At 35.5% G+C, this 12,414-nt stretch overlaps 1 protein-coding gene across 1 annotated transcript in view; it reads left to right on the top strand.

Moving 5' to 3' along the window:
- The window catches only part of capn12 (calpain 12), a 34,387-nt gene that overhangs the window by 2,923 nt on the left and 19,050 nt on the right, over positions 1-12,414 (top strand). Inside the window, exons 3-10 of the mRNA XM_016445564.1 lie at positions 2,472-2,590; positions 6,211-6,344; positions 6,584-6,755; positions 7,550-7,633; positions 8,229-8,314; positions 8,402-8,479; positions 9,629-9,804; positions 10,397-10,656. Coding sequence (XP_016301050.1) covers positions 2,472-2,590; positions 6,211-6,344; positions 6,584-6,755; positions 7,550-7,633; positions 8,229-8,314; positions 8,402-8,479; positions 9,629-9,804; positions 10,397-10,656 — 1,109 coding nt within the window. The remainder of the gene's footprint in view (positions 1-2,471; positions 2,591-6,210; positions 6,345-6,583; positions 6,756-7,549; positions 7,634-8,228; positions 8,315-8,401; positions 8,480-9,628; positions 9,805-10,396; positions 10,657-12,414) is intronic.

Here is a 12,414-nt window from a genome sequence, read left to right as displayed (position 1 = left end):
TTATCAAATACATCAAAAAAATTAAGATACAGTACTACAATTTCTTTGTCTTTTTTCTTTTTTTTCAAAATATTGCTTTCATTTTCAGTTTATTCATTTACAGTTTTTTGTTCCCCAAGTAACATATAAAATATATTAACATTTATATATTTCGCAGATGCTTTTATCCAAAGCATATTACATTGCAAAGTTGATTTTCTCAGAAATTAGTCCAACTCAAACATTAGCCAATTTCCCTTTCACTTTTCACCTTTGTACATTTTGAAAATGGCTTCTATTACAATTAAGATGCCATCCACACCAAAATGGAAATGGAATTCGGAAATGACCTTTAAATGTTGCACCATCCTCTGAATCTGCACAAAAGCGCTTTAATTTTAATTAAATTGTTGTGTCTTATATTTCGAAGGTTGCACCCTTCAGAGGTCGTATTTGTTAGAAGCATATGTAAAAAGTGGAGCACAAAATTACAAGGAACGCTGAAATGCACACACACAAACAAACATGTTCTTCTCCACAGAGACCCTCCATCTCAAGTTTTTAAATAAAACGCATTCTATATGACTGGCTGCCCAACACGTTTTTCATTCCACACTGCTGCTTTTCCATTGTTTTGTTTTTTTAATGTAAACATGCAAACAGACACATTTGACCATTGCGTTCCCATCTTTTGCAGAGTCAGAACTTTATGACTGGCCTAATGCAGACTTGTTACATCATACCAATATTCTTGTGCTTTGTTCACATAAAGCATCAAAACAGTAATTTATTGGTAATGCCACATCCTCTCATTTCAGCAAACTGCCAAATCTGATTTACCAGTATTTCTCAAAAGGTCCTGTCCACACATGATCTTTAAACGGTAATTTATCATTAATTTTCCGGAAAGGGCTGACTCCCTTTTTGTATCCCCCAAGGATACAATGCAATTTAAGGGGTATCCCTAGATACTTGAGTGGAAATACCAAACAATATCCTTGTCACGGCAACATCATTTATTGCGAAATCCAACATTTCTGACTTTTCTGAGTTGTCTTGGTAAAACCCACATGCAAAGAACTGTGGGCCTCTTGCATCAAAGCAGGCAGATCTTTGCTTAAATCATGAAGTGTGCATTTGCCACTCAGGATTTGGATGGCCTCTCTAAATAATATATGAACATCGCAACGCATCACTAAATAATCTACACAACACATATAAATATTCTCATTTGAATGGAAATCTGCCCTTGGAATAATGGAATAATGCCTTATTCTTAGCACTTCAAGCAGAAATTGTATTTATTTGTTTTCAAGTGGCTTTCCACATCAACATATCCAGCCCGTTTGCTTGCGGTTTGAAGATTAATTGGACGTACTCCATTGTAGAGCTGTGTTTGATGTCGTTCCTATGGGAGCTGCCGTGTTAAGTATGGTTTTTATGAAGTGTTGTCACGCCGAATCCATTTCTGTTTCCCCCACACGGGGCAAACGAACAGCTGTTACCTGTTACAGAGGAATGTCACTGTGCGGGAGACAGACCACATGTCTCCTGCTTCTTCAAAGCCTGAATTTCCACTTTGTGTTTGAGGCTGTGGTCATATGTCATAAATATTGATGTCATTTATGTGTTGTGTACAGTGTTGGGGGTAACGCATTACAAGTAACGTGAGTTACGTAATCAGATTACTTTTTTCAAGTAACTAGTAAAGTAACGCATTACTTTTTTAATTTACAAGAAAATATCTGAGTTACTTTTTCAAAAAAGTAACGCCAGTTACTTTGTTTTCCCATTTATTGGCTGACAGCTCTCCTGTCCCCATATTGGGAGAAATCGGGAGTACAGAGGCGTTGTGTGTGCTGTGTGAACATGATGTTACTGTAGTTCTAGACTAAATGTGAATGTGCATTAATTCATCCCACTCACAAAAAACAGATTTAGCATTCATCAAAATTAATTAAAACAGTGAAATGCAAACACAGAATATGACACAAACCTGCAATAATGAAATATGTTAAATAACACAAATGTATCTAATCCCATTTTATTATCTAGTGTCTTTGCTGCTGAGCTTTGATGATCCAGTTCAACCATACTAATAAGCAAAAATTACTTTAGAGAAACTAACAATTGTGCTTTGTTTTTTTATTGCTGAAGAGTGTTTCTTCTCCTGCGTTCTACTGTACAGACGTGAATTTACTTTTGCTTCAGCCTGAGGTTTATTCATTACACTTTTTGGTGTGAAAGGGCTTTTACATTTGCTATAAATATCACTTTTTATATTAAAAACTATCAAGCACTGCTCATATTTAAAAAGTAACGCGAAAGTAACGCAGAAGTAATGTAACGCATTACTTTCCATTAAAAGTAACTAAGTAACATAATTAGTTACTTTTTTAGGGAGTAACGCAATATTGTAATGCATTACTTTTAAAAGTAACTTTCCCCAACACTGGTTGCGTAACACAGCCTGTCACTGTGTCTTGCTGCAGGTAACTGCTGGCTGTTGGCGGCCCTGTCCTGTCTCACCATGCACCCGACTCTGTTTGTGAAAGTGGTTCCATCTGGACAAAGCCTGAGTGAATCCTACGCTGGCATCTTTCGTTTTAGGGTAAGGGGGAACAGGAACCCTAGATTAAAAACAACAATTATGAGACAATTTATGAGGTTATTCTTTAGAAGTAATACAATACGTCATGTTTTTCATCCACAATTACTATTTAATCTTAAATTAAACTGAGATTAGTAAGTAAAAGATGCATAGGGAAATCATAAAAGAACTCATACATTTTACATAAAGGGGTCCATTTTTATAGTCCAAGTGGGGGTCTGTGAGCGAGTCGAATCCGTCCAGAATTTATATCGTCGTTTGAATGTCTTCTGTGTAATTATGCGTCTGGATTTACCTCTAGCTGGAGATGTAGTAGGCATGGTAATTAGAATCAGTCTTCTTTGACCTTACCATCCCTAACAGCTGAGGCTTTTTCCAGAAACAGCTCCCGTCATCTTCCTTTTGTCCCGATGACATGTACATCTGCATGCCCCTCCCCCTTTAAACACGCACCGCATTGGCACAAATGATCATAATTCAGTTTAATTCAATTCTGTTTTTCATTCACAGAGAAGGAACATTGCGTTTCTGTTTGTTCCCGTATTGTATATTTGTTGCAGGCCCCTTCAAAATCAGCTTTTACCCTCTAGCTACTATTCAGTTGGTCCACTAATGATCTGATTAGAACCATGCTGGTCAATTAAATACGAAGTTTGGAATGACCACACCTCTTAAAATGATCCCAGAGTTGCGAACTCTCATGTATCAGTGCTTGCCTACACAGTTTCCACAATTACTGATAAGAAAAAAAAACAGATAAGACCAGAATAGTCTTTATTTTGTCCACCCCTCAGGAATCCTGTCGGCCTTGTAATTTAGCAGGAACCACTAGAGAGAGAGAGAGACACACTTAAAAAAGAGAGCTGTGCTTATAGTGGTAGCCTGAAAAAAAAGAGTCCCACTGTGAGGCTCAAGGCAACATGAAAGTACACTGATTTACTGAAAGAAGTGAAGGTGGGTGGAGTTTGTTCATCTAAACCTGTCAATCACATCACAAGTGTATACAGAGGGCAAATTACAGGGGGGTTTTGGGGGGAATCTCACCTAGTGTTTTGATAGGGGCTAGTGGTGACAAAAGACAAATTGTGTTCATAAAATTACTGACAGATATTACTGAATGAACTATCCTTTTAAATAAGTTCTATCACCTTCCTCTTCCGCTAAATAAAGCAGCAGAGAGTGGGGTAAGATGTGCCATGTTCACCCAAAAATTCTTTCATTATTTACGTTCCCTCATGTTGTTCCAATCCTATATGACTTTTATGACTATTTTGCGAAACAGAAAAGAAAATATTTTGATAAATATTGGTAACCAAACAGTTCTGGTTTCCACTGACCAAAAAATTATGGACCAAAAAAAAATTTATTTTTGTGTGCACATCCCTAGACAGAGAGAAAAGAGACCGAAAAAGAAAGAAAGAAAAATTATTAATGCCTAATCCTATCACAAATTATTATTTTTGCATTATTTGCATATGAAAATTGTCCAAATTAATTTTAAGTGAAAAAATTCTTAATATACATATTTTTTTGCATGAGAAATAGTATGAATATCATATGTTTATTGTATGTTTTTTTTTTTCAGCCCCGTTTATTTACCCTATTTTACTCACATCATTGGTACTATTTTAGGGAAAATGCTTCATTTAATAATTTTTTAGGCAAAAGTTATGTTTTTATGAAATTTTTTAAATTATCAAAAAACAAGGATGATATATTTTTTTAGACTCGGATAAGTTTACTGACAAATTTCAAACTACCATTTAGAAAATAAAACAAAATTAAAACAAAGCCAAACAAAAAACAATCAAAACAAAACAGCCTTTTAGCTGTTCACGTTCACATATGCATCTCTCAATTACAGGCTGTTGTATATAATGAGCCCTTTCTAAATATGTGGTGTATATGATAAATAAACCACACATTTTACTCACCTACTCCTCAGGGTTTATTTTTCTGAAGCACAAAGTGACAAATGAACCACTGCGTGTGTAATTATTACTGCAATGCTATTTGTTTCAGTGAGTTCACCTTGACAAAGCATGCAATAAAACAAGCCACTACAGCTCTCGTGGCTTATGTGCTGTTGTGTGCGTGGTTGTAAACTGAGGGCAAACTTGTGAGATAACAGCACAGTTAATTAAACAATCAAAACATATTAGCACTGAAGAGCTCTTATGGAAGGTTGCTCAGCGTTATGTAATTGTTATGGCGTTCTCATCATATAATTAATAATAAGTATCGTTTGTTTTCATTTAAATGTTTAGTTTTGAAATGTTGTTGTATGCATTTGTCATTTTTATTTAATTTATTTTATTTTCTTAAATGTGTATAGTATTTATAGAGTTTTAGCTTTTAGTTTTAATTACTTTTTCTTATTTGTAAGTCGCTTTGGATAAAAGCGTCTGCTAAATGACTAAAAGTAAAAAGTAAAGTAAAAGTATAATTACCTTCTGCCTGCCACAGTACATTCAGAGGCTAAACAGCTATGCACAACATGACTTGACCTGATCCAGGAGGGTTAGAGAGGACAGGAAAGAAAGAAGACACATCAAAAACTGAGTGACAGGAGGGAAATGAGAAGACTGTTGATTGGTGGACGATTCCTGAAATGTCTAGACTTGTTACTGTAGCCCAAGGACATGGACATGCACATCAACAGGTCCATACCTGCCTGTCTAACATCACATAAAGTCTTTCAACTTCACATTTAAGGGGTCATTCATACAGTTTTTATTACTTTAATAATATATATGAACGTGTTCAGTTTTACACCAAAACAGTCAGCATATTTAGTTTTCCATGACTATTTTCCACAGTTTTTGCTGCTGTGCCTTTATGGCTCTTAGGTAAATTAAAGTGCACTACCATTCAGAAGTTTGGGTGAGTATGTTTTTGTTTGTTTTTTTGTTTTTTTTAAAGAAATTAATACTTTTATTCAGCAAGGATGAATTAAATTGATGAAAAGTGGACATTTATAATGTTACAAAATAATTTTATTTTAAATAAATGCTGTTCTGTTGAACTTTCTATTCATCAAACAATCAAAAAAAATAAAATTTATATACAGTATCATGGTTCTCACAAAAAGTTTAAGCAGCACAACGGTTTTCAGCATTAATAAAAAAAAAAATGTTTCTGACTGGAGTAATGACTGATGAAAATTCAGTATGCCATCAAAAGAATAAATTACATTTTTAAATAAACTGAATTAGAAAACTGTTATATTAAATGTTAATATTTACTGCATTTTTTTGGTCTAAATAATACAGCTTTGGTGAGCATAAGAGACATTTTATAAAAAAATAAATAAAATAAAATATAAAAAAATACTTATTTTAAAAATCTTACCAATTTTTTCCCTCTTCTTTTCTTTTTTTTTAATTTTTTTTTTTACATATTTTCATACAATGTACATTAGTTACATTGACCCCTTTTAAAAAGAGGAAATGTACCGGTCAAAATGTTGCTAAACCGTGACAGATACAGAACTGTAAAACAGCCCACTTTTTTGGGTACATCAACACCCAAAAGTGCTTGTATGGAGCAAATGTAACCCTATTCTTTCTCTCTCTGTGTGTGTGTGTGTGTGTGTGTGTGTGTGTGTGTGTGTGATGCAGTTCTGGCAGTATGGTGAGTGGGTGGAGGTGGTAGTGGATGACAGGCTGCCTGTGAGAGAGGGCCGTCTGCTTTTCAGCTACTCTCGCACCACCAATGAGTTCTGGAGCGCCCTGGTGGAGAAAGCTTATGCCAAGTCAGTTCAAGCATATGTGTCCTTGACTGTGTGGGCGCTTGACTGTTCATTAGTGACACCGCTCACGTGAAGGCCATTGTTCCTTTGTGTTATTTAAAGACTGATATTTTTGGAAAAAACATCCAGTTGTGAAAAATAATCAAATGCATTTCATAGATGTAGAATAATTAATGTGAAATCAATCTAACCAATAGAAGCCAATTAGTAATATTTGTATATGTGTCTGTCTGTTCTCAAAGGCTGATTGGTTCTTATGGCAGTCTGAAAGGGGGAATTATCTCAGAAGGAATGGAGGATTTTACGGGTGGCATTGCCTACTCCCTCCCCGTGTCTTCTCGGCCCCCACGCATGCTCTGGAGGGGCATCACTGCTGCCCTGGCTAGGAGCAGCCTGCTCAGCTGCTTCATACATGTATGGACACATATTCACACAAACACAGTGACACATACATACACGAACACTACCGTTTAAATGTTTGGGTTCAGTAAGATTTTCTCTCTTTTTTTAAGAATTTAACGGCAAGTTCTGTCATTACACTCCAGATGGCGCAGGCTGATAGGTCCCTAACGCAAACTGATTATATTCACAACTATTCATGTTGCATACGCAGCCAATGAGCTTACTGCTTTACATTTAAATCACTGGTTGGCATTCACTAGAGCTGTTGGCAGTACGCTTTCAGAGTTCCTCTGAAACCCTCCACCTCCCCAGCTCCACCTGTATAGATCTGCTATGGGTTATTATACAGTATATGCTACTTAAATAAACAATTTAATGCAAGGATGCATTAAATTAATTAAAAGTGACATTACAGATGTTTATAATATGACAAAAGATTTCTATTTCACATAAATGTTGTTTTTTGAACTTTCTATTCACCAGTTTCCACAAAAATATGTTTTGCAGCACAACTTTTTTAAACATTGCATATCAACAATGGTTTCTGAATTATAATGTGACACTGAAGACTGGAGTAATGGCTGTTTAAAATGTTGGAATAAATTTAATTATGGAATAAATAATGCTGTAAAATGTATTACAACAGAAAATAATTAGGTTAAATTGTAGCAATATTTCACAATATTGTTTTTACTGCTTTTTTGATCAAACAAATGTGCCCTTGATGAACATAAAAGACATATACAATATAAAATATACATGACTGTATACATAATAAACACGCATATATTGTGTATTGTGCGCAGGCTGCGAGTGTAAAGGAGATTGGCACTGTGACATCAGAGGGTCTTATCAAAGGTCATGCATATGCCATCACTGATACAGATAAGGTATGAATATAACACACACATATACATGATTTCAAAAACATGAACACTGGAGGAAGGGGGGGGGAGTACTTCATTTTACAGTATTCTTTACTATAGTAAATTATGCATAATTACATGCAACTAATCCTAAACTAAAACCCTATTCCTGATGCTAACCCTATAGTAAGTAGTACATGTTCTTAATTAATATTACTCAGTGCTTAAATGTGTAATTACACTTAATAACTACACTACACAATAAATACACTTAATAAATGTATAATTACACTTACAGGGAGACTTTAAAATTGTTAAAAAAGTGTTACTTTTTTGGGGATTGTGAGGTTGTTTTCCTTAGATTGAAAGACTGATTGATTGATTGATTGATTGATTGATTGATTGATTGATTGATCGATTGATTGATTGATTGATTGATTGATTGATTTTTGTTTGAATTTGGCGTGAATTATGACCTGGACATTTGATAGACAGTGAATGACTCATCCAATAAGTGATTTTTAATAGCTTTAAGCAAACATCTCTGTGTGTTAGTGCCCTTGAGAGCCTAATATACACCCCATAGGTTCTCACGTGCTCTGTTTGTGTGTGTGTCTAGGTCCAGAGGACGTCTGAAGAGGTCTTACTGCTGAGGCTGCGTAACCCCTGGGGGTTTGTCGAGTACTGTGGACCCTGGAGTGACAAGTGAGAAAGACCTCAGCAGCTCACTTCTTACCAGAGTTGCATCTCATGGCTGCTAAAGACTGCACATTTGTGTTTGTGTGTGTGCAGGTGTAAAGACTGGGATGTTATAGATAATGCTCAGAAGGCCAGACTTGAGTTGGCGAAAGTTGAAGATGGAGAATTTTGGTAGGTAAATGTACACTGTACACAATTCTTCCAGACACATTTCCGTAACTCACACAATCACAATTTTATCTTGGGACATGCACAGAAACGTAATATTTGTAGAAACATTTTATGTCAGACAAATTGTGAAAATAAAGTGGCTCTGCAGCACGCTAAAAATAGAAACAGGCTGCTCATCAACTGGTGCTTCCAGTGTAGACAGAGCCATTGATTTTATCATGGGAGTGACACACACACATCTCCATCTCTCGCTATTGTTGAGCACATGCCAAATCAATTAAATGCCAAGAATTATATAACACTGCTAACACTACTACTAATAATAACTGCCACTGCAGTCAGCGCATCCCTTAATAGGCCATTTAGTTAAAGTGATAGTTAACCCAAAAATGAAAATTCTGTCATTTAGTTGTTCCAAACCTGTATAAGCTATTTTTTCCCTGTTGAACACATAAGAAAATATTTTGAAGAATGTAACCAAACAGTTGACAGTAACCACTGATTTCCGTAGTACCCAAGTCAAAGGCTACAATCCAGGGGCGTGTCCAGGATTTTATACTTGGGGTGGCAAAGAGGGTTTCGCTATAACTTTTCTGTTTCTAAGCATTTTTATTGACAAATCACAGGGCAGCGTTGACAATATTTTTTGTTTCTGTGTGTGAGTGATCCGTTATGTGTCTGTACATGTGTGCGTGCAGTACAATCCTTGTAGGCAGAACTAGTTTAGAACGGCTATAGTTATGGCATTAATTGTGCTAGTGATTGAGCGGTAGTGGAGCACTCTGAGAGCGAGCGAAAACCAGAACTCTCCGACTTTCAAAAGATCCCCGCTTCAGTTTAAATCACGCTGCTCCTCTCTCAATGCACTTCGATCCCATACGCTGCTTTGGGGTGGCAACTGGGGTGGCAAAGCTCATTTTAAGGGTGGCAGTTGCCACCCCGTGCCACCCTTGTGGACATGCCACTGCTACAATCAACTGTTTGGTTACCAATATTCTTCAAAATATCTTCTTTTGTGCTCAAGAGAAGAAAGAAACTGATTTGGAACAGCTTGAGGGTGAGTAAATGGTGACAACGTTTTAATTTTGGGGTGAACTATCCTTTTAAATCTATCTGTGTCTGGACTTCATAAGCATTTATGTTTTTTAGGATTGGAATAGAAGATTTTTGTCTGCTGTTTAATACAGTGGAAATGTGCAGTGTGAATCCGGACTCTATGTCAGGGGAGGCGAGTGATGACACGGCCACCCCGTCCTGGACATTGAGCTCACATCAAGGCACCTGGGTCCCAATGTGCTCTGCAGGGGGCAGCCGACGATACCCCAGTAATTGCATGTTTGTTAACAAATATGTCTGCTAAATACTGCTTATTATTAGTTAATAAGTTGTTAAGTTTAGGTATTGGGTAGGATTAAGGATGTAGAATATGGTCATGCAGAATAAGGCATTAGTATGTGCTTTATAAGTACTAATAAACAGCCGATATGCTAGTAATATGCATGCTGATAAGCAACTAGTAAATAGTGAGAATTGGTCCCTACACTAAAGTGTTACATATAATATAATATAATATAATATAATATAATATAATAAATATACAGTTAAAAAATTTTTGGTCCCTACACTAAAGTGTTACATATAATATAATATAATATAATATAATAAATATACAGTTCAAAAATTCGGGATCAGTAAGATTTTTTTCAGCAACATTCAGTACGTTTATGATTTTACAAAAGATTTCCATAAAAATATTAAACAGTGCAACTGTTTTCAACAAGAAAATATAATGTAATAATAAAGTAGAAGTATGGTTATTTTTCAGCATTATTTATTTGCTCTAAAAATATTTTTTACACTGTAACAACTTTCTTAACATACTTCCTCAACGCTTATTACTCTTATTCAATTCTGCAGGATCTTTCTGCAAAAATCCTCAGTTCCAGATGATTCTGTCTGAGAAAGATGTGGATGATTATGATTATGGAGAGGATGAAGAAGGGGAGGAAGGAGATGGAGAAGACGATGAAGTAGGTGTTGTGGTGGCTCCTGTGAGCAAGACTGAGAAACAGCGAGAGAAAAAGAAGAAGTGCACGGTACTGGTGGAGCTTCTCCAGAAATACCGCAGACAAAAAGATAAAGTCAACTTTCTCTACATCGCATTTCACATCTACAAGGTGAGAGATTGAAACCCCCTGTTACATATTATATAAAACTGGGTGGTGCAAGCCAGACCTAAAATATAGTATAATAGTAATGTATTTTTCACACGTTATGATGCAGAGCCATTAAATTAATCATTATTGATGTACAGAGTGAAGCATATTACATCATTTTAAATGTTTTTATATAATAATTAGTTAAAATAATAATAAAAACAAGACTCAAGACTGGAGTAATGTCTTCACAAAATTCATCTTTGCCATCGTAAGAGTAAATTACATCTTGAAATATATTGAAATAGAAAACAGCATCATATGCTATTTTAAATTGTAATACTTCACAATATTACTGTTTTTACTGTATTTTGGATTAAATAAATGCAGACCTGCCAACCTGTACACATTTTGACTTCAAAGTACACGATTTGTCACTCTAAAACTATGCAAAAATCTGGTGATGCCTTCGTTCATGCGTAGTACTCAAAAGAAGAGTTCGACCAATCAGAGCGCTGGGTTTATTCCCTAAATAGCAAGCGGGAGGATTAACAAATGCTTAAGGCCTATCATTAAAAAGAGACTGCAAATCGACAGCAACACAAAATCCCGCTCTATCCCTCTTCCAGTCTTGCCATCTGACTGATTTCTTAAGTGAGGACAGTAAGGTAGTCATTATTTCTTTCTTTTTGGGGGTGGGGGGGTGGGGAGTTTTGCGTTTAAATAATTTACATGCATTTTATTTTTGTCTGGACTGGCTCTGCTTAAGATGAGGAAACTCCTCCCCGCTTATAACGTGCATTTTAAAAAGCAACGCACGCCAAACATCTTTCCTTGTGATGATTTGTAATGAGAAGCGTCTCTAAACCTGTTGTCCTACAAAAGAGAAGATTTTAGCATTTTACTTCACAACATCAGTCGAGTGTTTGAAATAAATTCCTTTTGTAATAAATATGTTCTATATTGTAAAAAAGCCTATGTCGATTAGCAATGGAATATAAAAATTCATAATTATTATGAAAATAACCGAGATGGCTTGAAGAACCCAGATAAGCTACACATTGTTGCAGTGTTTATTGTCTTTATGTTTGATCAGTTTAAATGTTTTTATATTCTTTTTATTCGGCTACAGTGATAGCTGGATGCCTTTGTCCATATTAGGGTTTTCCTGGAGCATCATCAGTTCTGTTACTTCTGTGATGCATATGTGGAGTTTGTACTTGAGGGCGCCCTCCAGCTTCCTGTATGAATGAAACATACATTATATGTGTTTACAGCGCTCAATAATGACCAATCAATCACCCCTATTTTGAGTAAAAATAATACTTCTCTCAAAATAAATTTTAAGTTGACATATGGTAAGCCATGTTTTTCTACAGTGTACAGAAGTGTACTGGCATTTATTTAAAATGTACTGGAGTTTTTTTTTTTTTTTTTGCTTTCTTTTAAATAGCAATAAGGAAATTAATGAATAAAATAAAAATACTCTGATGTGCCAAGCCATCAGAGCCGAACCTAACCGAAAACTGTGGTTAAAGGAGTGCAGACCTGCTAATATTTAACATTAAAGCTTGCATTTTGCACATTTACGATTTTGATATTAGCCATCAAGAAGCTTGAGGTAATAATGTAGATATCTAGGAATATATGCACGTGAATCCATGTATCATTCGATCATTCGTTTTTTTATTTAATATTGAAAGTAGAAAAATTAGAAAATGGCTCCTTTTTCGTTTTTTTTTTTTTTTCCAAAAAACAAAAAATGAGAATTCAGCTTAA

Source organism: Sinocyclocheilus anshuiensis, unplaced genomic scaffold (assembly GCF_001515605.1).
Source record: "Sinocyclocheilus anshuiensis isolate Anshui unplaced genomic scaffold, SAMN03320099.WGS_v1.1 scaffold367, whole genome shotgun sequence".
Classification (NCBI taxonomy): Eukaryota; Metazoa; Chordata; class Actinopteri; order Cypriniformes; family Cyprinidae; genus Sinocyclocheilus; species Sinocyclocheilus anshuiensis.
This window is presented reverse-complemented; position numbering and strand designations above follow the sequence as displayed.